Source organism: Pseudophryne corroboree, chromosome 9 (assembly GCF_028390025.1).
Source record: "Pseudophryne corroboree isolate aPseCor3 chromosome 9, aPseCor3.hap2, whole genome shotgun sequence".
In the NCBI taxonomy this organism is placed as follows: domain Eukaryota; kingdom Metazoa; phylum Chordata; class Amphibia; order Anura; family Myobatrachidae; genus Pseudophryne; species Pseudophryne corroboree.
Genome location: NC_086452.1, coordinates 380,805,296 through 380,829,120, shown reverse-complemented (window position 1 = coordinate 380,829,120; position 23,825 = coordinate 380,805,296). Strand labels below are relative to the sequence as shown.

Below are 23,825 nucleotides of genomic sequence, written 5' to 3'. Positions count from 1 at the left end.
ACGGCTCCCAAGTCTCTCCCCTGCACTGCACTACAGAAACAGGGTAAAACAGAGAGGGGGGGGCACATTTATGGCGATATTTTGATATAACAAAGCAGCTATAAGGGAGCACTTATTATAAGGCTATCCCTGATATATATATATAGCGCTTTTGGTGTGTGCTGGCAAACTCTCCCTCTGTCTCCCCAAAGGGCTAGTGGGTCCTGTCTTCGTTAGGAGCATTCCCTGTGTGTCTGCTGTGTGTCGGTACGTGTGTGTCGACATGTATGAGGACGATATTGGTGTGGAGGCGGAGCAATTGCCAAATATGAGGATGTCACCCCCTAGGGAGTCGACACCAGAATGGATGCCTTTATTTATGGAACTACGGGATAGTGTCAACACGCTAAAGCAGTCGTTTGACGACATGAGACGGCCGGACAATCAATTAGTGCCTGTCCAGGCGACTCAAACACCGTCAGGGGCTGTGAAACGCCCTTTGCCTCAGTCGGTCGACACAGACCCAGACACAGGCGATGACTCCAGTGGTGACGGTGACGAATCAACCGTATTTTCCAGTAGGGCCACACGTTATATGATTTTGGCAATGAAGGAGGCGTTACATTTAGCTGATACTACAGGTACCACTAAACAGGGTATTATGTGGGGTATGAAAAAACTACCTATAGTTTTTCCTGAATCAGAAGAACTAAATGACGTGTGTAATGAAGCGTGGGTTGCCCCTGATAAAAAGCTGATAATTTCAAAGAAATTATTGGCATTATACCCTTTCCCGCCAGAGGTTAGGGAGCGCTGGGAAACACCTCCTAGGGTGGACAAGGCGCTAACACGCTTATCTAAACAAGTGGCGTTACCCTCTCCTGAGACGGCCGCACTTAAAGATCCATCAGAAGGATGGAAAATATCCAAAAAAGTATATACACACATGCAGGTGTTATACTACGACCAGCTGTAGCGACTGCCTGGATGGGCAGTGCGGGGGTAGTTTGGTCAGAATCCCTGATTGAAAATATTGATACCCTGGACAGGGACAATATTTTACTGTCGTTAGAACAAATAAAGGATGCATTTCTTTATATGCGTGATGCACAGAGGGATATATGCACACTGGCATCACGGGTAAGTGCTATGTCCATTTCGGCCAGAAGAGCTTTATGGACGCGACAGTGGACAGGCGATGCGGATTCAAAACGGCATATGGAAGTTTTGCCGTATAAAGGGGAGGAGTTATTTGGAGTCGGTCTATCAGATTTGGTGGCCACGGCTACAGCCGGGAAATCCACCTTTCTACCTCAAGTCACTCCCCAACAGAAAAAGGCACCGACTTTTCAACCGCAGCCCTTTCGTTCCTTTAAAAATAAGAGAGCAAAGGGCTATTCATATCTGCCACGAGGCAAAGGTCGAGGGAAGAGACAGCAACACGCAGCTCCTTCCCAGGATCAGAAGCCCTCCCCGGCTTCTACAAAAGCCTCAGCATGACGCTGGGGCTTCTCAAGCGGACTCGGGGACCGTGGGGGGTCGTCTCAAAAATTACAGCGCGCAGTGGGCTCACTCGCAAGTAGATCCCTGGATCCTGCAGATAATATCTCAGGGATACAGGTTGGAATTAGAGACAGATCCACCTCGCCGTTTCCTGAAGTCTGCTTTACCAACGTCCCCCTCCGAAAGGGAGACGGTGTTGGAAGCCATTCACAAGCTGTACTCTCAGCAGGTGATAGTCAAGGTACCTCTTCTGCAACAAGGGAAGGGGTATTATTCCACTCTTTTTGTGGTACCGAAGCCGGATGGCTCGGTAAGGCCTATTCTAAATCTGAAGTCCTTGAACCTGTACATAAAGAAGTTCAAGTTCAAAATGGAGTCACTCAGAGCAGTGATAGCGAACCTGGAAGAGGGGGACTTTATGGTATCCTTGGACATCAAGGATGCGTATCTCCACGTTCCAATTTACCCCTCACACCAGGGGTACCTCAGGTTCGTTGTACAAAACTGTCACTATCAGTTTCAGACGCTGCCGTTCGGATTGTCCACGGCACCTCGGATCTTTACAAAGGTAATGGCCGAGATGATGATTCTTCTTCGAAGAAAAGGCGTATTAATTATCCCATACTTGGACGATCTCCTAATAAGGGCGAGGTCCAGAGAACAGCTAGAGATGGGATTAGCACTGTCTCAGGAAGTGCTAAAACAGCACGGGTGGATTCTGAATATTCCAAAATCCCAGTTAATGCCGACAACTCGTCTGCTGTTCCTAGGGATGATTCTGGACACGGTTCAGAAAAAGGTTTTTCTCCCGGAGGAAAAAGCCAAGGAGTTATCCGAGCTTGTCAGGAACCTCCTAAAACCAGGAAAGGTGTCTGTACATCAATGCACAAGAGTCCTGGGAAAAATGGTGGCTTCTTACGAAGCAATTCCATTCGGCAGATTCCACGCAAGAATTTTCCAAAGGGATCTGTTGAACAAATGGTCAGGGTCGCATCTTCAGATGCACCTGCGGATAACCCTGTCTCCAAGGACAAGGGTGTCTCTTCTGTGGTGGTTGCAGAGTGCTCATCTATTGGAGGGCCGCAGATTCGGCATACAGGATTGGATCCTGGTGACCACGGACGCCAGCCTGAGAGGCTGGGGAGCAGTCACACAAGGAAGAAACTTCCAGGGAGTATGGACGAGCCTGGAAACGTCTCTTCACATAAACATTCTGGAACTAAGAGCAATATACAATGCTCTAAGCCAGGCAGAACCTCTGCTTCAGGGAAAACCGGTGTTGATCCAGTCGGACAACATCACGGCAGTCGCCCATGTGAACAGACAGGGCGGCACAAGAAGCAGGAGTGCAATGGCAGAAGCTGCAAGGATTCTTCGCTGGGCAGAGAATCATGTGATAGCACTGTCAGCAGTGTTCATCCCGGGAGTGGACAACTGGGAAGCAGACTTCCTCAGCAGACACGATCTTCACCCGGGAGAGTGGGGACTTCATCCAGAAGTCTTCCACATGCTGGTAACCCGTTGGGAAAGACCAATGGTGGACATGATGGCGTCTCGCCTCAACAAAAAACTGGACAGGTATTGCGCCAGGTCAAGAGATCCGCAGGCAATAGCTGTGGACGCGCTGGTAACGCCTTGGGTGTACCAGTCGGTGTATGTGTTTCCTCCTCTGCCTCTCATACCAAAAGTATTGAGAATTATACGGCAAAGAGGCGTAAGAACGATACTAGTGGTTCCGGATTGGCCAAGAAGGACTTGGTACCCGGAACTTCAAGAGATGATCACGGAAGATCCGTGGCCTCTACCTCTAAGGAGGGACTTGCTTCAGCAGGGTCCCTGTCTGTTTCAAGACTTACCGCGGCTGCGTTTGACGGCATGGCGGTTGAACGCCGGATCCTAAAGGAAAAAGGCATGCCGGAAGAAGTCATTCCTACTTTGATTAAAGCAAGGAAGGAAGTAACCGTGCAACATTATCACCGAATTTGGCGAAAATATGTTGCGTGGTGCGAAGATCGGAGTGCTCCGACGGAGGAATTTCAACTGGGTCGATTCCTACATTTCCTGCAATCAGGATTGTCAATGGGTCTCAAATTGGGATCTATTAAGGTTCAAATTTCGGCCCTGTCGATTTTCTTTCAAAAAGAATTGGCTTCAGTCCCTGAAGTCCAGACCTTTGTTAAGGGAGTGCTGCATATACAGCCTCCTGTGGTGCCTCCAGTGGCACCGTGGGATCTCAATGTGGTTTTGGATTTCCTAAAATCTCATTGGTTTGAACCACTAAAAAAGGTGGATTTGAAATATCTCACATGGAAAGTGACCATGCTTATAGCCCTGGCTTCTGCCAGGAGAGTGTCAGAATTGGCAGCTTTATCTTACAAAAGCCCATATCTGATTTTCCATTCGGACAGGGCAGAACTGCGGACTCGTCCGCATTTTCTCCCTAAGGTGGTGTCAGCATTTCATCTGAACCAGCCTATTGTAGTCCCTGCGGCTACAAGTGACTTGGAGGACTCCAAGTTACTGGACGTTGTCAGAGCATTAAAAATATATATTGCAAGGACAGCTGGAGTCAGAAAATCTGACTCGTTGTTTATATTGTATGCACCCAACAAGATGGGTGCTCCGGCGTCTAAGCAGACGATTGCTCGTTGGATCTGTAGCACAATCCAACTTGCACATTCTGTGGCAGGCCTGCCACAGCCTAAATCTGTAAAGGCCCACTCCACAAGGAAGGTGGGCTCATCTTGGGCGGCTGCCCGAGGGGTCTCGGCATTACAACTTTGCCGAGCAGCTACGTGGTCAGGGGAGAACACGTTTGTAAAATTTTACAAATTTGATACTCTGGCTAAGGAGGACCTGGAGTTCTCTCATTCGGTGCTGCAGAGTCATCCGCACTCTCCCGCCCGTTTGGGAGCTTTGGTATAATCCCCATGGTCCTTTCAGGAACCCCAGCATCCACTAGGACGATAGAGAAAATAAGATTTTACTTACCGATAAATCTATTTCTCGGAGTCCGTAGTGGATGCTGGGCGCCCATCCCAAGTGCGGATTATCTGCATAAATTGTACATAGTTATTGTTAACTAATTCGGGTTATTGTTGAAGGAAGCCATCTTTCAGAGGCTCCGCTGTTATCATACTGTTAACTGGGTTTAGATCACAAGTTGTACGGTGTGATTGGTGTGGCTGGTATGAGTCTTACCCGGGATTCAAAATCCTCCCTTATTGTGTACGCTCGTCCGGGCACAGTACCTAACTGGAGTCTGGAGGAGGGTCATAGGGGGAGGAGCCAGTGCACACCACCTGATCGGAAAAAGCTTTACTTTTTGTGCCCTGTCTCCTGCGGAGCCGCTATTCCCCATGGTCCTTTCAGGAACCCCAGCATCCACTACGGACTCCGAGAAATAGATTTATCGGTAAGTAAAATCTTATTTTTTCCTGCATCTGAGAAATTAAATGAGGTGTGTGAGGAAGCGTGGTCTTCCCCCGGTAAGAAATTGATAATTTCTAAACGGTAATTGGCAGCGTACCCTTTCCCGCCAGAGGATAGGTCACGTTGGGAAACACCCCATAGGGTAGATACAGCGCTTACACGCTTATCAGAAAAGGTGGCACTACCGTCTCCGGATACGGCCGCCCTGAAGGAACCTGCTGATAAAAAGCAGGGGGTTACCCTAAAAGATATAGTCACACACTCGGGCATTATATTGCGACCAGCCATTGCTTCGGCATGGATGTGCAGTGCTCCCGCTGCGTGGTCAGATTCCCTGTCGGAAAATTACTATGGATAGGGACAATATTTTGCTGACAATAGAGCATATAAAAGACGTGGTCTTATACATGCGTGATGCACAGAGGGATATTTGCCGGCTGGCATCAAAAATAAGCGCTAGGTCCATTGCCGCCAGACGGGGGTTATGGACTCGGCAATGGTCAGGCGATGCCGACTCGAATCGGCACATGGAAGTTTTGCCCTATAAGGGGGTAAAACTGTTTGGGGATGGTCTTTCAGACCTCGTTTCCACAGCTACTGCTGGGAAATCGACTTTTTTGCCACAGGCTACCCCACAACAAAAGAAAGCACCGTATCATCAAGTACAGTCCTTTCGGCCCCAGAAAAGCAAGAGGGCTAGAGGCTCATCCTTTCTGCCGAGAGGCAAAGGTAGAGGAAAAAGCTGCAGCACACAGCTAGTTCCCAAGAGCAGAAGTCTTCCCTGCGTCCGGTAAGTCCACAGCATAACGCTGGGGCTGCTCAGGCGGACCCGGGTACGGTGGGGGCCCGTCTCAGAAATTTCAGCGCCCAGTGTGCTCTCTCACATGGATCCCTGGGTCCTTCAAGTAGTATCTCAGGGGTACAGGCTGGAGTTCGAGACGTTCTTCCCCCCGCCGTTTCCTAAAATCTGCCTTACCGGCACCTCCCTCTGCCAGGGAGGCGGTGTTGGTGGCTATTCAACACTATAATCACAACAAGTGATTGTCAAGGTGCCCCTCCTTCAGCAAGGATTGGTTGTGGTACCGAAACAGAGCGGTTCGGTGAGACCCATCTTAAAATTAAAATACTTGAACTTTTATATCAGAAGATTCAAGTTCGAGATGGAATCGCTCAGGGCGGTTATTACGAGCCTGGACGAGGGGGATTACAGGGTCTCCCTGGACATCAAGGATGCGTACCTGCATGTCCCCATTTACCCTCCTCACCAGGAGTACCTCAGATGTGTGGTACAGGACTGTCACTATCAGTTCCAGACGCTGCCGTTGGAGTTGTCCACGGCACCGAAGGTCTTTACCAAGGTAATGGCCGAAATGATGATACTCCTTCGCAAGAAGGAAGTTTTTATTATCCCGTACTTGGACGATCTCCTGATAAAGGCGAGGTCCAAAGAACAGTTGGTAGTGGGGGTAGCACTCTCTCGGGAAGTGCTACAACAGCACGACTGGATTCTCAATATTCCAAAGTCACAGCTGGTCCCGACGACACGTCTTCTGTTCCTGGGAATGATTCTGGACACAGACCAGAAAAGAGTGTTTCTTCCAGTGGAAGCACACGAGTCCTGAAAAAAATAAAAAAAATGGTAGCTTCGTACGAAGCATAATTCCATTCGGAAGGTTCCACGCAAGGACGTTCCAGTGGGACCTGTGGGACAAATGGTCCGGGTCCCATCTACAGATACTACAGCGGATAACCCTGTCGGCAAGAAACAGGGTGTCGCTGCTGTGGTGGCTGCAGAGGGCTCATCTACTAGAGGGCCGCAGATTCGGAATACAGGACTGGGTCCTGGTGACCACGGAGGCCAGCCTTCGGGGCTGGAGTGCAGTCACACAGGGAAGAAATTTCCAAGGAGATTTCGCTTCACATAATTATTCTGGAGCTAAGGGCCATTTACAATGCCCTAAGCCAAGCAAGGCCCCTGCTTCAGAACCAGCCGGTACTGATCCAATCGGACAACATCACGGCGGTCGCCCATGTAAACAGACAGGGCGGCACAAGAAGCAGGATGGCGATGGCAGAAGCCACAAGGATTCTCCGATGGGCGACCTACACCCGGGAGAATGGGGACTTCTTCCAGAAGTTTTCCAAATGCGGGTAAACCGTTGGGAATGACCACGGGTGGACATGATGGCGTCCCGCCTCAACAAAAAGTTGAAAAGATATTGCGCCAGGTCAAGGGACCCTCAGGCGATCGCTGTGGACGCTCTAGTGACACCGTGGGTGTACCAGTCGGTTTATGTGTTTCCTCCTCTACCTCTCATACCCAGGGTACTGAGAATAATAAGAATGCGAGGAGTGAAAACCATACTCGTGGTTCCGGATTGGCCAAGAAGAGCTTGGTACCCGGAACTTCAAGAGATGCGGGCAGAGGACCTTTGGCCTCTGCCGCTCAGACAAGACCTGCTGCAGCAGGGACCCTGTCTGTTCCAAGACTTACCGCGGCTGCGTTTGACGGCATGGCGGTTGAACACCGGATCCTAAAGGAAAAGGGTATTCCGGAGGAAGTCATCCCTACCCTGATCAAAGCCAGGAAGGATGTCACCGCAAGACATTATTACCGCATTTGGCGGAAATATGTTGCTTGGTGTGAGGCCATGAAGGCCCCGAAGGAGGAATTTCAACTGGGTCGATTCCAACACTTCCTGCAAGCAGGGGTGACGTTGGGCCTCAAATTGGGGTCCATCAAGGTCCAGATTTCGGCTCTGTCGATTTTCTTCCAGATAGAACTGGCTTCACTGCCTGAAGTTCAGACTTTTGTCAAAGGAGTTCTGCATATTCAGCCTCCTTTTGTGCCCCCAGTGGCACCTTGGGATCTCAATGTGGTTTTGGCATTCCTGAAATCACATTGGTTCGAACCACTTAAGACTGTGGAATTAAAATATCTCACGTGGAAAGTGGTCATAAGATGGATAGGGCAGAATTGAGGACTCGTCCTCAGTTTCTCCCGAAGGTGGTCTCAGCTTTTCACTTGAACCAACCTATTGTGGTGCCTGCGGCTACTAGGGACTTGGAGGATTCCAAGTTGCTGGACGTAGTCAGGGCCCTGAAAATTTATGTTTCCAGGACGGCTGGAGTCAGAAAAACTGACTCGCTGTTTATCTTGTATGCACCCAACAAGCTGGGTGCTCCTGCTTCTAAGCAGTCTATTGCGCGCTGGATTTGTAGCACTATTCAGCTGGCGCATTCTGCGGTAGGATTACCACAGCCTAAATCAATAAAAGCCCATTCCACAAGGAAGGTGGGCTCATCTTGGGCGGCTGCCCGAGGGGTCTCGGCTTTACAACTTTGCCGAGCAGCTACTTGGTCAGGGGCAAACACGTTTGCTAAATTCTACAAATTTAATTCCCTGGCTGAGGAGGACCTGGAGTTCTCTCATTCGGTGCTGCAGAGTCATCCGCACTCTCCCGCCCGTTTGGGAGCTTTGGTATAATCCCCATGGTCCTTACGGAGTCCCCAGCATCCACTAGGACGTCAGAGAAAATAAGATTTTACTCACCGGTAAATCTATTTCTTGTAGTCCGTAGTGGATGCTGGGCGCCCATCCCAAGTGCGGATTGTCTGCAATACTTGTACATAGTTATTGTTACAAAAATCGGGTTTTGTTGTGAGCCATCTCTTCAGAGGCTCCAATTGTTATCATACTGTTAACCGGGGTTCCTATCACGTGTTATATAGTGTGATTGGTGTGGCTGGTATGAGTCTTACCCGGGATTCAAAATCCTTCCTTATTGTGTCAGCTCTTCCGGGCACAGTTCCTAACTGAGGCTTGGAGGAGGGTCATAGGGGGAGGAGCCAGTGCACACCAGATAGTCCTAAATCTTTCTTTAGATGTGCCCAGTCTCCTGCGGAGCCGTCTATTCCCCATGGTCCTTACGGAGTCCCCAGCATCCACTACGGACTACGAGAAATAGATTTACCGGTGAGTAAAATCTTTTTTTTTTTTTTTTTTTTGCAGCGGACACCAGGTTAACTTAATTACATTTGCAAATGATGTACGGTATGTTGTCTTTTAAGGGTTGGATATGAAATCCCGGTGGACGGGTTGCCTGCTGTCATTATCCCGACAGCAGCAGCATCCCGCCCGCCAGAATGCCGTCAGTGGGGCGAGCGCTATGAAGCGCCTTGTGGGTTCGCTGCACTCGCCACGCTGCATGCACGGTGGTTCGCTGCGCTCGCCACAGGTTCTATTCCCACTCTACGGGTGTCGTGGACACCCACTAGTGGGAATAGCACTGGCGAGGCTGTCGGCATTCATGGCTTTCCTGATTCCGGCGTCAAGATCCTGAACGCCGGGATCCCAACAGCCAGGATGATATCTATATCCTGCTGTGTTTTAATATATATTGGTAACTTATGCAACATTGTGTTTATTGGTCAGATATTGGTAGCTCTGATGCAAGAGGTTTAGTACGTGATCTAAAATATTTAACTTCCTGGAGAAGGAAAACTCGCGTCATTATTTAATAGCCTGCTCCAAATAATGTTAACTATTCAAATATTAAAATATTTATGAAATCTGATACAAAAGTGTAAAAAAAAATAATAAAGAAAAAATATAGCCAATCAAAATCTTCCTCTTTCTTTGTATGACATTAGACAATGGAAGCAAATGTGTGACGGATTACTTTGTAGTGCCTAAAGCTGGTTACACACCTATACTATTGTTTTGACGGATTGTCCGATTATCGGCAGATCGGCTCGACGCAGGAGCGTTTTATTATTATCCTTTATATAACGCCACAAGGTTTCCGCAGCACCTAACAAAAACAGGAACTAAAGAGTAAAACCAGAAAAACGATGACTTACAGTACAAGACATTGCAGGACAAGTACATAAACATAGGTATATAAACATTTCTGTATTAGCAGTCGTGACACTAAACTAAGCATCAGGGTGGCGGAAACAGGGAATTAGGTACTGCTGTACATAAGAGATGGAAAAACACATGAGGGGAGAGGGCCCTGCTTGTCAGAGCTTACATTCTAAAGGGGAGTTAAACGGGGTGGTCTTCTGTATACCGGCGGTCGGGCTCCCGGCACTCAGTATACCGGCGCCGGGAGCCCGACAGCCGGCATACCGACACTTATTTTCCCTCGTGGGGGTCCACGACCCTCATAGAGGGAGAATAAGGTAGCGCGCCACCGTGCCCGTAGCGTGGCGAGCGCAGCGAGCCCGCAAGGGGCTCATTTGCGCTCGCCACACTGTCGGTAAGCCGGCGGTCGGGCTCCCGGCGCCGGTATGCTGGTCGCCGGGAGCCCGACCGCCGGCCAGCCGTAGTGAACCCGTTAAACGATAAACTGCTTAAAACACTCCTGCAATTGCTGAATCAGGAGGTCGCATATTATATGTTTAATATTTTGGATGCCGTCCTCACAATATCATAGAAGTCCGTACCCTCACTGTGTGAGGGGTCAATCTGGGTATACACTACTTGGCTGATCGGGAGCATTTAACCCAATCGGCCGAGTGATTGAAAAGGTGTGTACTCTGCTTTATTCACGTTCTTTCTTTCATAAGTGTCCCAGATCATTTTTAGTCTGACCACACTTACAGATGCTGCCTTGTTCTGGGGCTGACAAAACATACAATGTAAGTTTATTTATTAAATATTTCCCTTTTCTCTATCGTCCTAGTGGATGCTGGGGTTCCTGAAAGGACCATGGGGAATAGCGGCTCCGCAGGAGACAGGGCACAAAAAGTAAAGCTTTAGGATCAGGTGGTGTGCACTGGCTCCTCCCCCTATGACCCTCCTCCAAGCCTCAGTTAGATTTTTGTGCCCGGCCGAGAAGGGTGCAATCTAGGTGGCTCTCCTAAAGAGCTGCTTAGAAAAGTTTAGCTTAGGTTTTTTATTTTACAGTGAGTCCTGCTGGCAACAGGATCACTGCAACGAGGGACTTAGGGGAGAAGAAGTGAACTCACCTGCGTGCAGGATGGATTGGCTTCTTTGGCTACTGGACATTCGCTCCAGAGGGACGATCACAGGTACAGCCTGGATGGTCACCGGAGCCTCGCCGCCGGCCCCCTTGCAGATGCTGAAACAAGAAGAAGGTCCAGAATCGGTGGCATGAAGACTCCTCAGTCTTCTTAAGGTAGCGCACAGCACTGCAGCTGTGCGCCATTTCCTCTCAGCACACTTCACACGGCAGTCACTGAGGGTGCAGGGCGCTGGAAGGGGGGCGCCCTGGGAGGCAATGAAAACCTATTTTTGGCTAAAAATACCTCACATATAGCCTCCGGGGGCTATATGGAGATATTTAACCCCTGCCAGAATCCGTTAAGAGCGGGAGACGAGGCCGCCGAAAAAGGGGCGGGGCCTATCTCCTCAGCACACAGCGCCATTTTCCCTCACAGAAAGGCTGGAGGGAAGGCTCCCAGGCTCTCCCCTGCACTGCACTACAGAAACAGGGTTAAAACAGAGAGGGGGGGCACTAATTTGGCGTTAGAAATATATAAAAAAGATGCTATAAGGGAAAACACTTATATAAGGTTGTCCCTATATAATTATAGCGTTTTTGGTGTGTGCTGGCAAACTCTCCCTCTGTCTCTCCAAAGGGCTAGTAGGTCCTGTCCTCTATCAGAGCATTCCCTGTGTGTGTGCTGTGTGTCGGTACGTGTGTGTCGACATGTATGAGGACGATGTTGGTGAGGAGGCGGAGCAATTGCCTGTAATGGTGATGTCACTCTCTAGGGAGTCGACACCGGAATGGATGGCTTATTTAGGGAATTACGTGATAATGTCAACACGCGGCAAGGTCGGTTGACGACATGAGACGGCCGACAAACAATTAGTACCGGTCCAGACGTCTCAAAAACACCGTCAGGGGTTTTAAAACGCCCGTTTACTTTAGTCGGTCGACACAGACAGGGACACTGAATCCAGTTTCGACGGTGAATAAACAAACGTATTCCTTATTAGGGCCACACGTTAAGGGCAATGAAGGAGGTGTTACATATTTCTGATACTACAAGTACCACAAAAGAGGGTATTATGTGGGATGTGAAAAAACTACCGTAGTTTTTCCTGAATCAGATAAATTAAATGAAGTGTGTGATGATGCGTGGGTTCCCCCCGATAGAAAATATGGGCGGTATACCCTTTCCCGCCAGAAGTTAGGGCGCGTTGGGAAACACCCCTTAAGGTGGATAAGGCGCTCACACGCTTATCAGAACAAGTGGCGGTACCGTCTATAGATAGGGCCGTCCTCAAGGAGCCAGCTGACAGGAGGCTGGAAAATATCATAAAAAGTATATACACACATACTGGTGTTATACTGCGACCAGCGATCGCCTCAGCCTGGATGTGCAGAGCTGGGGTGGCTTGGTCGGATTCCCTGACTAAAAATATTGATACCCTTGACAGGGACAGTATTTTATTGACTATAGAACATTTAAAGGATGCATTTCTATATATGCGAGATGCACAGAGGGATATTTGCACTCTGGCATCAAGAGTAAGTGCGATGTCCATATCTGCCAGAAGATGTTTATGGACACGACAGTGGTCAGGTGATGCAGATTCCAAACGGCACAAAGGTGTATTGCCGTATAAAGGAAGAGGAGTTATTTGGGGTCGGTCCATCGGGCCTGGTGGCCACGGCAACTGCTGGAAAATCCACAGTTTTTTACCCTAAGTCACATCTCTGCAGAAAAAGACACCGTCTTTTCAGCTTCAGTCCTTTCGTCCCTATAAGAGTCATATCTGCCCAGGGATAGAGGAAAGGGAAGAAGACTGCAGCAGGCAGCCCATTCCCAGGAACAGAAGCGTTCCACCGCTTCTGACAAGCTCTCAGCATGACGCTGAGACCGTACAGGACCCCTGGATCCTACAAGTAGTATCCCAGGGGTACAGATTGGAATGTCGAGACGTTTCCCCTGCGCAGGCTCCTGAAGTCTGCTTTACCAAGGTCTCCCTCCGACAAGGAGGCAGTATGGGAAACAATTCACGAGCTGTATTCCCAGCAGGTGATAATTAAATTACCCCTCCTACAACAAGAAAAGGGGTATTATTCCACACTATATTGTGGTACTGAAGCCAGAAGGCTAGGTGAGACCTATTCTAAATCTAAAAAAATTTGAACACTTACAAGGGTTCAAATCAAGATGGAGTCACTCAGAGCAGTGATAACGAACCGGGAAGAAGGGGACTATATGGTGTCCCGAGACATCAGGGATGCTTACCTCCATGTCCCAAATTTGCCCTTATCACTAAGGGTACCTCAGGTTCGTGGTACAGAACTGTCACTATCAGTTTCAGACGCTGCCGTTTGGATTGTCCACGGCACCCCGGGTCTTTACCAAGGTAATGGCCGAAATGATGGTTCTTCTTCGAAGAAAAGGCGTCTTAATTATCCCTTACTTGGACGATCTCCTGATAAGGGCAAAGTCCAGGGAACAGTTGGAGGTCGGAGTAGCACTATCTCGGATACTGTTACAACAGCAGGGGTGGATTCTAAATATTCCAAAATCGCAGCTGATCCCGACAACAAGTCTCCTGTGCTTAGGGATGATTCTGGACACAGTCCAGAAAAAGGTGTTTCTCCCGGAAGAGAAAGCCAGGGAGTTATCCGAGCTAGTCAGGAACCTCCTAAAATCAGTGCATCATTGCACAAGGGCCATGGTAAAAAAATGGTGACTTCCTTCGAAGCAATTCCAGTCGGCAGATTTCATGCAAGAACTTTTCAGTGGGATCTGCTGGACAAATGGTCCGGATCGCATCTTCAGATGCATCAGCGGATAACCCTATATCCAAGGACAAGGGTGTCTCTCCTGTGGTGGTTACAGAGTGCTCATCTTCTAGAGGGCCGCAGATTCGGCATTCAGTTTTGGATGTTGGTGACCACGGAGGCCAGCCCGAGAGGCTGGGGAGCAGTCACACAAGGAAAAAATTTCCAGGGAGTGTGATCAAGTCTGGAGACTTTTCTCCACATAAATATAGCTAAGGGTAAATTTATAATGCTCTAAGCTTAGCAAGACCTCTGCTTCAAGGTCAGCCGGTATTGATCCAGTGGGATAAAACATCACGGCAGTCGCCCACGTAAATAGACAGGGCGGCACAAGAAGCAGGAGGGCAGTGGCAAAAACTGCAAGGACTTTTCGCTGGGCGGAAAATCATGTGATAGCACTGTCAGCAGTGTTTCATTCCGGGAATGGAAACTGGGAAGCAGACTTCCTCAGTAGGCACGACCTCCACCCGGCAGAGTGGGAACTTCATGGGGAAGTTTTCCACATGATTGTAAACCGTTGGGAATTACCAAAGGTGGACATGATGGCGTCCCGTCTGAACAAAAAACGGGACAGGTATTGCGCCAGGTTAAGAGACCCTCAGGCAATAGCTGTGGACGTTCTGGTAACACCGTGGGTGTACCAGTCGGTGTATGTGTTCCATCCTCTGCTTTTCATACCTAAGGTACTGAGAATTATAAGACGTAGAGGAGTAAGAACTATACTCATGGCTCCGGATTGGCCAAGAAGGACTTGGTACCCGGAACTTCAAGAGATGCTCACAGAGGACTTATGGCCTCTGCCGCTAAGAAGGGACTTGTTTCAGCAAGTACCATGTCTGTTCCAAGACTTACCGCAGCTGCGTTTGACGGCATGGCGGTGGAACGCCGGATCCTAAGGGAAAAGGCATTCAGGAAGAGGTCATTCCTACCCTGGTCAAAGCCAGAAAGGAGGTGACCGCACAACATTATCACCACATGTGGCGAAAATATGTTGCGTGGTGTGAGGCCAGGAAGGCCCCACGAAGAAATTTCAACTCGGTCGATTCCTGCATTTCCTGCAAACAGGAGTGTCTATGGGCCTCAAATTGGGGTCCATTAAGGTTCAAATTTCGGCCCTGTCGATTTTTCTTCCAGAAAGAATTGGCTTCAGTTCCTGAAGTCCAGAAGTTTGTCAAGGGAGTATTGCATATACAACCCCCTTTTGTGCCTCCAGTGGCACTGTGGGATCTCAACGTAGTTCTGGGATTCCTCAAAACACATTGGTTTAAAACCAGTCAAATCTGTGGATTTGAAGCATCTCACATGAAAAGTGAACATGCTCTTGGACCTGGCCTGGACCAGGCGAGTGTCAAATTGGTGGTTTTTTTCTCAAAAAAGCCCATATCTGTTTGTCCATTCGGACAGGGCAGAGCTGCGGACTCGTCCCCAGTTCTCTCCCTAAGGTGGTGTCGGTGTTTCACCTGAACCAGCTTATTGTGGTGTCTTGCGCCTACTAGGGACTTGGAGGACTCCAAGTTGCTAGATGTGGTCAGGGCCCTGAAAATATAGGTTCCAGGACGGCTGGAGTCAGGAAAACTGACTTGCTGTTATCCTGTATGCACCCAACAAACTGGGTGCTCTTGCTTCTAAGCAGACTTTTGCTAGTTGGATGTGTAATACAATTCAGCTTGCACATTCTGTGGCAGGCCTGCCACAGCCAAAATATGTAAATGCCCATTCCACAAGGAAGGTGGGCTCATCTTGGGCGGCTGCCCGAGGGGTCTCGGCTTTACAACTTTGCCGAGCGGCTATTTAGTCAGGGGCAAACACGTTTGTAAAATCCTACAAATTTGATAACCTGGCTAAGGAGGACCTGGAGTTCTCTCATTCGGTGCTGCAGAGTCAGCCGCACTCTCCCGCCCGTTTGGGAGCTTTGGTATAATCCCCATGGTCCTTTCAGGAACCCCAGCATCCACTAGGACGATAGAGAAAATAAGAATTTACTTACCGATAATTCTATTTCTCGGAGTCCGTAGTGGATGCTGGGCGCCCATCCCAAGTGCGGATTATCTGCAATACTTGTACATAGTTACAAAAATCGGGTTATTATTGTTGTGAGCCATCTTTCAGAGGCTCCGCTGTTATCATACTGTTAACTGGGTTCAGATCACAGGTTGTACAGTGTGATTGGTGTGGCTGGTATGAGTCTTACCCGGGATTCATAAATCCTTCCTTATTGTGTACGCTCGTCCGGGCACAGTATCCTAACTGAGGCTTGGAGGAGGGTCATAGGGGGAGGAGCCAGTGCACACCACCTGATCCTAAAGCTTTACTTTTTGTGCCCTGTCTCCTGCGGAGCCGCTATTCCCCATGGTCCTTTCAGGAACCCCAGCATCCACTACGGACTCCGAGAAATAGAATTATCGGTAAGTAAATTCTTATTTTTTTATTGAGTTTTTTTTATTTGGACAATAATTACAAATTTTGCCTACTATTATAAAGCAATATGAGAATCTGAAAAAAGATATACAATATGTCACACTTTCCCACCCTTTTATCTGCTCATTGTCACCTCATCCTCTGTTGTCCCAACACCACATACACACAAACTATGCTCTCCTGAAACCCATACAGAAGCGATATGTGATATGTTATTTATAATCAGGGTTGGCTGGTTTAAATCTTGGTTAAAACCAAATGTTTTTTTAATTTAATCTACTGTTTGTTTCTCTAACGTCCTAAGTGGATGCTGGGGACTCCGTAAGGACCATGGGGAATAGCGGCTCCGCAGGAGACTGGGCACATCTAAAGAAAGCTTTAGGACTATCTGGTGTGCACTGGCTCCTCCCCCTATGACCCTCCTCCAAGCCTCAGTTAGATCTTTGTGCTTGAACGAGAAGGGTGCACACTAGGGGCTCTCCTGAGCTTCTTAGTGAAAGTTTTAGTTTAGGTTTTTTATTTTCAGTGAGACCTGCTGGCAACAGGCTCACTGCATCAAGGGACTAAGGGGAGAAGAAGCGAACTCACCTGCGTGCAGAGTGGATTGGGCTTCTTAGGCTACTGGACATTAGCTCCAGAGGGACGATCACAGGCCCAGCCTGGATGGGTCCCAGAGCCGCGCCGCCGGCCCCCTTACAGAGCCAGAAGGCAGAAGAGGTCCGGAAAATCGGCGGCAGAAGACGTCCTGTCTTCAACAAGGTAGCGCACAGCACTGCAGCTGTGCGCCATTGCTCTCAGCACACTTCACACTCCGGTCACTGAGGGTGCAGGGCGCTGGGGGGGGGGGGGGGGCGCCCTGAGACGCAATAAAAAAAACACCTTGGATGGCAAAAAATGCATCACATATAGCTCCTGGGCTATATGGATGCATTTAACCCCTGCCAGAATACATAGAAAAATGGGAGATAGGCTCCGCCCCCTTATCGGCGGCCTTATCTCCTCAGCACACTGGCGCCATTTTCCCTCACAGCTCCGTTGGAGGGAAGCTCCCTGTCTCTCCCCTGCAGTCACTACACTACAGAAAGGGTTAAAAAAGAGAGGGGGGGCACTAATTACGTGCAGTATTAAAGATACAGCAGCTATAAGGGGAAAAACACTTATATAAGGTTATCCCTGTATATATATAGCGCTCTGGTGTGTGCTGGCAAACTCTCCCTCTGTCTCCCCAAAGGGCTAGTGGGGTCCTGTCCTCTATCGGAGCATTCCCTGTGTGTGTGCTGTATGTCGGTACGTTTGTGTCGACATGTATGAGGAGAAAAATGATGTGGAGACGGAGCAGATTGCCTGTAATAGTGATGTCACCCCCTAGGGGGTCGACACCTGAGTGGATGAACTGTTGGAAGGAATTACGTGACAGTGTCAGCTCTGTATAAAAGACAGTGGTTGACATGAGACAGCCGGCTACTCAGCTTGGGCCTGTCCAGACGTCTCATAGGCCGTCAGGGGCTCTAAAGCGCCCGTTACCTCAGATGGCAGATATAGACGCCGACACGGATACTGACTCCAGTGTCGACGGTGAAGAGACAAATGTGACTTCCAGTAGGGCCACACGTTACATGATTGAGGCAATGAAAAATGGTTTACACATTTCTGATAATACGAGTACCACCAAAAAGGGGTATTATGTTCGGTGAGGAAAAACTACCTGTAGTTTTCCTGAATCTGAGAAATTAAATGAGGTGTGTGATGATGCGTGGTTTTCCCCCGATAACAACTGATAATTTCTAAAATGTTATTGGTATTATATCCTTTCCCGCCAGAGGTTAGGGTGCGTTGGGAAACACCCCCTAGGGTGGATAAAGCGCTCACACGCTTGTAAGGGCTCTACCCTCTCCTGAGATGGCCGCCCTTAAGGATCCTGCTGATAGAAAGCAGGAGGGTATCCTAAAATGTATTTACACACATACTGGTGTTATACTGCGACCAGCAATCGCCTCAGCCTGGATGTGCAGTGCTGGGTTGGCGTGGTCGGATTCCCTGACTAAAAATATTGATACCCTAGATAGGGACAGTATATTTTTGCCTATAGAGCATTTAAAAGATGCATTTCTATATATGCGTGATGCACAGCGGAATATTTGCCGACTGGCATCAAGTCTAAGTGCGTTGTCCATTTCTACCAGTAGAAGGTTATGGACACGTCAGTGGTCAGGTGATGCGTATTCCAAACGGCATTTGGAAGTATTGCTTTATAAAAGGGAGGAGTTATTTGGGGTCGGTCTTTCAGACCTGGTGGCCACGGCAACAGCTGGGAAATCCACGTTTGTACCCCAGGTCGCCTCTCAACATGAGAAGACGCCGTATTATCAGGCGCAGTCTTTTCGTGGACAAGCGGGCAAAAGGTTCCTCATTTCTGCCCCGTGACAGAGGGAGAGGAAAAAGGCTGCAGAAATCAGCCAGTTCCCAGGAACAGAAACCCTCTCCCGCCTCTGCCAAGCCCTCAGTATGACGCTGGGGCTTTACAAGCAGAATCAGGCACGGTGGGGGGCCCGTCTCAGAATTCGAGACGTCTCCCCCTCGCCGTTTCCTAAAGTCGGCTTTACCGATGTCTCCTTCTGACAGGGAGACAGTTTTGGAAGCCATTCACAAGCTGTATTCCCAGCAGGTGATAATCAAGGTACCCCTCCTGCAACAGGGAACGGGGTATTATTCCACACTGTTGTGGTACCGAAGCCGGACGGCTCGGTGAGACCGATTCTAAATCTAAAATCTTTGAACACTTACATACAGAGGTTCAAATTCAAGATTGAGTCACTCAGAGCAGTGATTGCGAACCTGGAAGAAGGGGACTACATGATGTCTCGGGACATCAAGGATGCTTACCTTCATGTCAAAATTTACCCTTCTCATCAAGGGTACCTCAGGTTTATGGTACAGAACGGTCACTATCAGTTCAGACGCTGCCGTATGGATGGTCCACGGCACCCCGGGTCTTTACCAAGGTAATGGCCGAAATGATGATATTCCTTCGAAGGAAGGGAATTTTAGTTATCCCTTACTTGGACGATTCCCTGATAAGGGTAAGATCCAGGGAACAGTTGGAGGTCGGTGTAGCACTATCTCAGGTAGTGTTGCGGCAGCACGATTGGATTCTCAATATTCCAAAATCGCAGCTGGTTCCGACGACTTGTCTTCTGTTCCTAGGGATGATCCTGGACACAGTCCAGAAAAAGGTGTTTCTCCCGGAGGAGAAAGCCAGGGAGTTATCCGAGCTAGTCAGGAACCTCCTAAAACCGAGCCAAGTCTCAGTGCATCAATGCACAAGGGTTCTGGGTAAAATGGTGGCTTCCTACGAAGCAATCCCATTCGGCAGATTCCACGCAAGAACTTTCCAGTGGGACCTGCTGGACAAATGGTCCGGGTCGCATCTTCAGATGCATCAGCGGATAACCCTGTCACCAAGGACAAGGGTGTCCCTCCTGTGGTGGTTGCAGAGTGCTCATCTTCTAGAGGGCCGCAGATTCGGCATTCAGGACTGGGTCCTGGTGACCACGGATGCCAGCCTGCGAGGCTGGGGAGCAGTCACACAGGGAAGGAATATCCAGGGCTTATGGTCAAGCCTGGAGACATCACTTCACATAAATATCCTGAAGCTAAGGGCCATTTACAATGCTCTAAGCTTAGCAAGACCTCTGCTTCAAGGTCAGCCGGTGTTGATCCAGTCGGACAACATCACGGCAGTCACCCACGTAAACAGACAGGGTGGCACAAGAAGCAGGAGGGCAGTGGCAGAAGCTGCAAGGATTCTTCGCTGGGCGAAAAATCATGTGATAGCACTGTCAGCAGTATTCATTCCGGGAGTGGACAACTGGGAAGCAGACTTCCTCAGCACGACCTCCACCCGGGAGAGTGGGGACTTCACCCAGAAGTCTTCCACATGATTATAAACCGTTGGGAAAAACTCGACAGGTATTGCGCCAGGTCAAGGGACCCTCAGGTAATAGCTGTAGACGCTCTGGTAACACCGTGGGTGTACCAGTCAGTGTATGTGTTCCCTCCTCTGCCTCTCATACCCAAGGTACTGAGATTGATAAGATGGAGAGGAGTAAGCACTATATTCGTGGCTCCGGATTGGCCAAGAAGGACTTGGTAACCGGAACTTCAAGAGATGCTCACGGAGGATCCGTGGCCTCTACCTCTAAGAAGGGACCTGCTCCAGCAAGGAAACTGTCTGTTCCAAGACTTACCGCGGCTGCGTTGGACGGCATGGCGGTTGAACGCCGGATCCTGAAGGAAAAAAGGCATTCCGGATGAAGTCATCCCTATCCTGATCAAAGCCAGGAAGGATGTAACCGCAAAACATTATCACCGCATTTGGCGAAAATATGTTGTGTGGTGCGAGGCCAGTAAGGCCCGACGGAGGAAATTCAACTGGGTCGATTCCTACATTTCCTGCAAACAGGAGTGTCTATGGGCCTGAAATTGGGGTCCATTAAGGTTCAAATTTCGGCCCTGTCAATTTTCTTCCAAAAAAGAACTAGCTTCAGTCCCTGAAGTTCAGACGTTTGTAAAAGGGGTACTGCATATACAGCCTCCTTTTGTGCCTCCAGTGGCACTTTGGGATCTCAATGTAGTTTTTGGGTTCCAAAAGTCACATTGGTTTGAACCACTTAAATCTGTGGAGTTAAAATATCTCACATGGAAAGTGGTCATGCTGTTGGCCCTGGCCTGGGCCAGGCGCGTGTCAGAATTGGCGGCTTTATCCTGTAAAAGCCCTTATCTGATTTTCCATTCGGACAGGGTGGAATTGAGGACTCGTCCTCAGTTTCTCCCTAAGGTGGTTTCAGCGTTTCACCTGAACCAACCTATTGTGGTGCCTGCGGCTACTAGGGACTTGGAGGACTCCAAGTTGCTAGACGTTGTCCGTGCCCTGAAAATATATGTTTCCAGGACGGCTGGAGTCAGGAAAACTGACTCGCTGTTTATCCTGTATGCACCCAACAAGCTGGGTGCTCCTGCTTCTAAGCAGACTATTGCTCGTTGGATTTGTAGTACAATTCAGCTTGCACATTCTGTGGCAGGCCTGCCACAGCCAAAAATCTGTAAATGCCCACTCCACAAGGAAGGTGGGCTCATCTTGGGCGGCTGCCCGAGGGGTCTCGGCTTTACAACTTTGCCGAGCAGCTACTTGGTCAGGAGCAAATACGTTTGTAAAATTCTACAAAATTGATACCCTGGCTGAGGAGGACCTGGAGTTCTCTCATTTGGTGCTGCAGAGTCATCCGCACTCTCCCGCCCGTTTGGGAGCTTTGGTATAATCCCCATGGTCCTTACGGAGTCCCCAGCATCCACTTAGGACGTTAGAGAAAATAAGAATTTACTTACCGATAATTCTATTTCTCGTAGTCCGTAGTGGATGCTGGGCGCCCATCCCAAGTGCGGATTGTCTGCAATACTGGTACATAGTTATTGTTACCAAAAAATCGGGTTATTGCTGTAGTGAGCCATCTTTTCTAGAGGCTCCTCTGTTATCATGCTGTTAACTGGGTTCAGATCACAAGTTGTACGGTGTGATTGGTGTGGCTGGTATGAGTCTTACCCGGGATTCAAGATCCTTCCTTATTGTGTACGCTTGTCCGGGCACAGTATCCTAACTGAGGCTTGGAGGAGGGTCATAGGGGGAGGAGCCAGTGCACACCAGATAGTCCTAAAGCTTTCTTTAGATGTGCCCAGTCTCCTGCGGAGCCGCTATTCCCCATGGTCCTTACGGAGTCCCCAGCATCCACTACGGACTACGAGAAATAGAATTATCGGTAAGTAAATTCTTATTTTTTTATTATGATGTGGCTTCTTTTTAAAAAAAACAACCTTATTATAAGGGAATCCCCCTAGTAGTATTCAACATTCTTCTTGCCTGTGGTCTTCATTTGAGTGAGCTGAACCAATGCAGTAAATTCACACACACAACAGAGAAATAGGAAGGGTCAACCAAATCAGAGAGGTACTAAATCTGCCTAGCATCAGCTAAAACTCCACAAACTCCTCTCCTAACAATCCTACAGGATAGGAGAAACCCAACACTGACAGTCTTATTTTCAATTTTGTTTTAATATGTTTAGTCTATTCAATAGATTCATATGTAATAGGATTAATAAGCAGTAAAAAAATTGGTTTTATTGAAAGATGCTAAATAAATCTTACAATCTTACAAAGCCTAATAATTTTGGATTGTTAATGTTAGAAAAACATCAAAACATGGTTGATCAAGCTTATTAATATGTAGCAAAGTTTGACAGTATTTTCATTTTTTCAAGTTTTTATTCCAACTCTAATGCCTTTTCAACCTTTTTTTCCACCTTTTCTAGGTAAATGTGCGGAATGGCATGAGTTTACACGATTGTCTTATGAAAGCATTAAAGGTGCGAGGGCTCCAGCCAGAATGTTGTGCTGTTTTTCGCCTAATCCAAGATGCCAAAGGGTAAGAACATTTTTATTACATATATATATATATATATATATATATATATATATATATATATATATATATATATATTTATATATATATTTATATATATATATATATATATATATATATATATATATATATATGTATATGTGCGTCAAATCTGGACAAATGTACCTAAAATATTACTGCTGGTGGTTTTTTTTTTTTTTAATATATTCCCCAGCTCATGGATAGATTCAAGTAGAATAATGTTAAAAATAAATTGTCTGGCTTGAGACTACAAGCGCTTGTTTCTGCTGCTATAGTAGTAACAAGCCTCCGGTTGATCAGCACTTTGTGCTCCAGGGTAATTAACGTCAGCTCCAACACTGTTGTGAAATAAACTTTATATGAAAAAAAATTTCAGACTTTCTAAACCAGGGGTGGCCAACCAGTCAGAAACAAAGAGCCAAAAATTTTGTTAGGCACGTCAAAGAGCCGATATCGAGTCGCAGGCGCACATGCAAAAATGGGGTGTGGCCTTGTCCCTGCTAGGCCACTCCTCTGGTATAAAATACATTTCAATAACCAGATCCACATGTAATACATTTTTAAAGCCAGATCCAACATTAAATACATTTAAAAAGCCACTTCCACATAAAACAATTGAGAAAGAAAGATCCACATAAAATATATTGAAAAAGCCAGATTCACATAATACACTTCAGCTCCCCCATGTGTCACTCCAGCCAGTACACTACTGTGTCACTTCAGCCAACTGCTTTATGTGTCACTCCTGCTAGCACACCCATACAGTATGTCACTCCAGCCAGCTCCCCCATGAGTCACTCCTGCCAGCACTCTCCTGTGTCACTCCTGCCAGGACCCTCATATGTCACTACACCCCCCCCCCCCCCCCCCACAAAAAAAAAAAAAACACACCTCATGCCATTTCAGCAGCTCCTTATGTGTCCTCTGTTTGACAGTGGGTGTCTCACCTCAAGTATCTGGCTCTCTCAGTTCTCAGTCCCCGTAGTGCTGCTGTTGACTGTCTGGCTGGAGTGCAGCAGTTTCCGAATCTGTTGTGGTCACGTGACTTTGAGTGTCGGGAGCCACATTTGAATAAAGAAAGAGCCGCATGAGGCTCAAGAGCCACAGGTTTGCCACCGCTGTCCTAAACCCTCAGATTTTACCATTCAGATATTTCCCCAAATGAGAAAAAAATATCCCACAATCTGCAGTCTTCAGGGGGCTTATTTATGAAGCAT

The 23,825-nt window shown here is 48.2% G+C and overlaps 1 protein-coding gene across 8 annotated transcripts in view; it reads left to right on the top strand.

The window, feature by feature from the left end:
• RAF1 (Raf-1 proto-oncogene, serine/threonine kinase) overlaps window positions 1-23,825 on the top strand; it is a 318,071-nt gene that overhangs the window by 146,892 nt on the left and 147,354 nt on the right. For all 8 annotated transcript variants that reach the window (XM_063940787.1, XM_063940785.1, XM_063940786.1 and 5 more), the window contains one exon: window positions 22,478-22,590. In XM_063940787.1, the coding sequence (XP_063796857.1) occupies window positions 22,478-22,590 (113 nt within the window). The remainder of the gene's footprint in view (window positions 1-22,477; window positions 22,591-23,825) is intronic.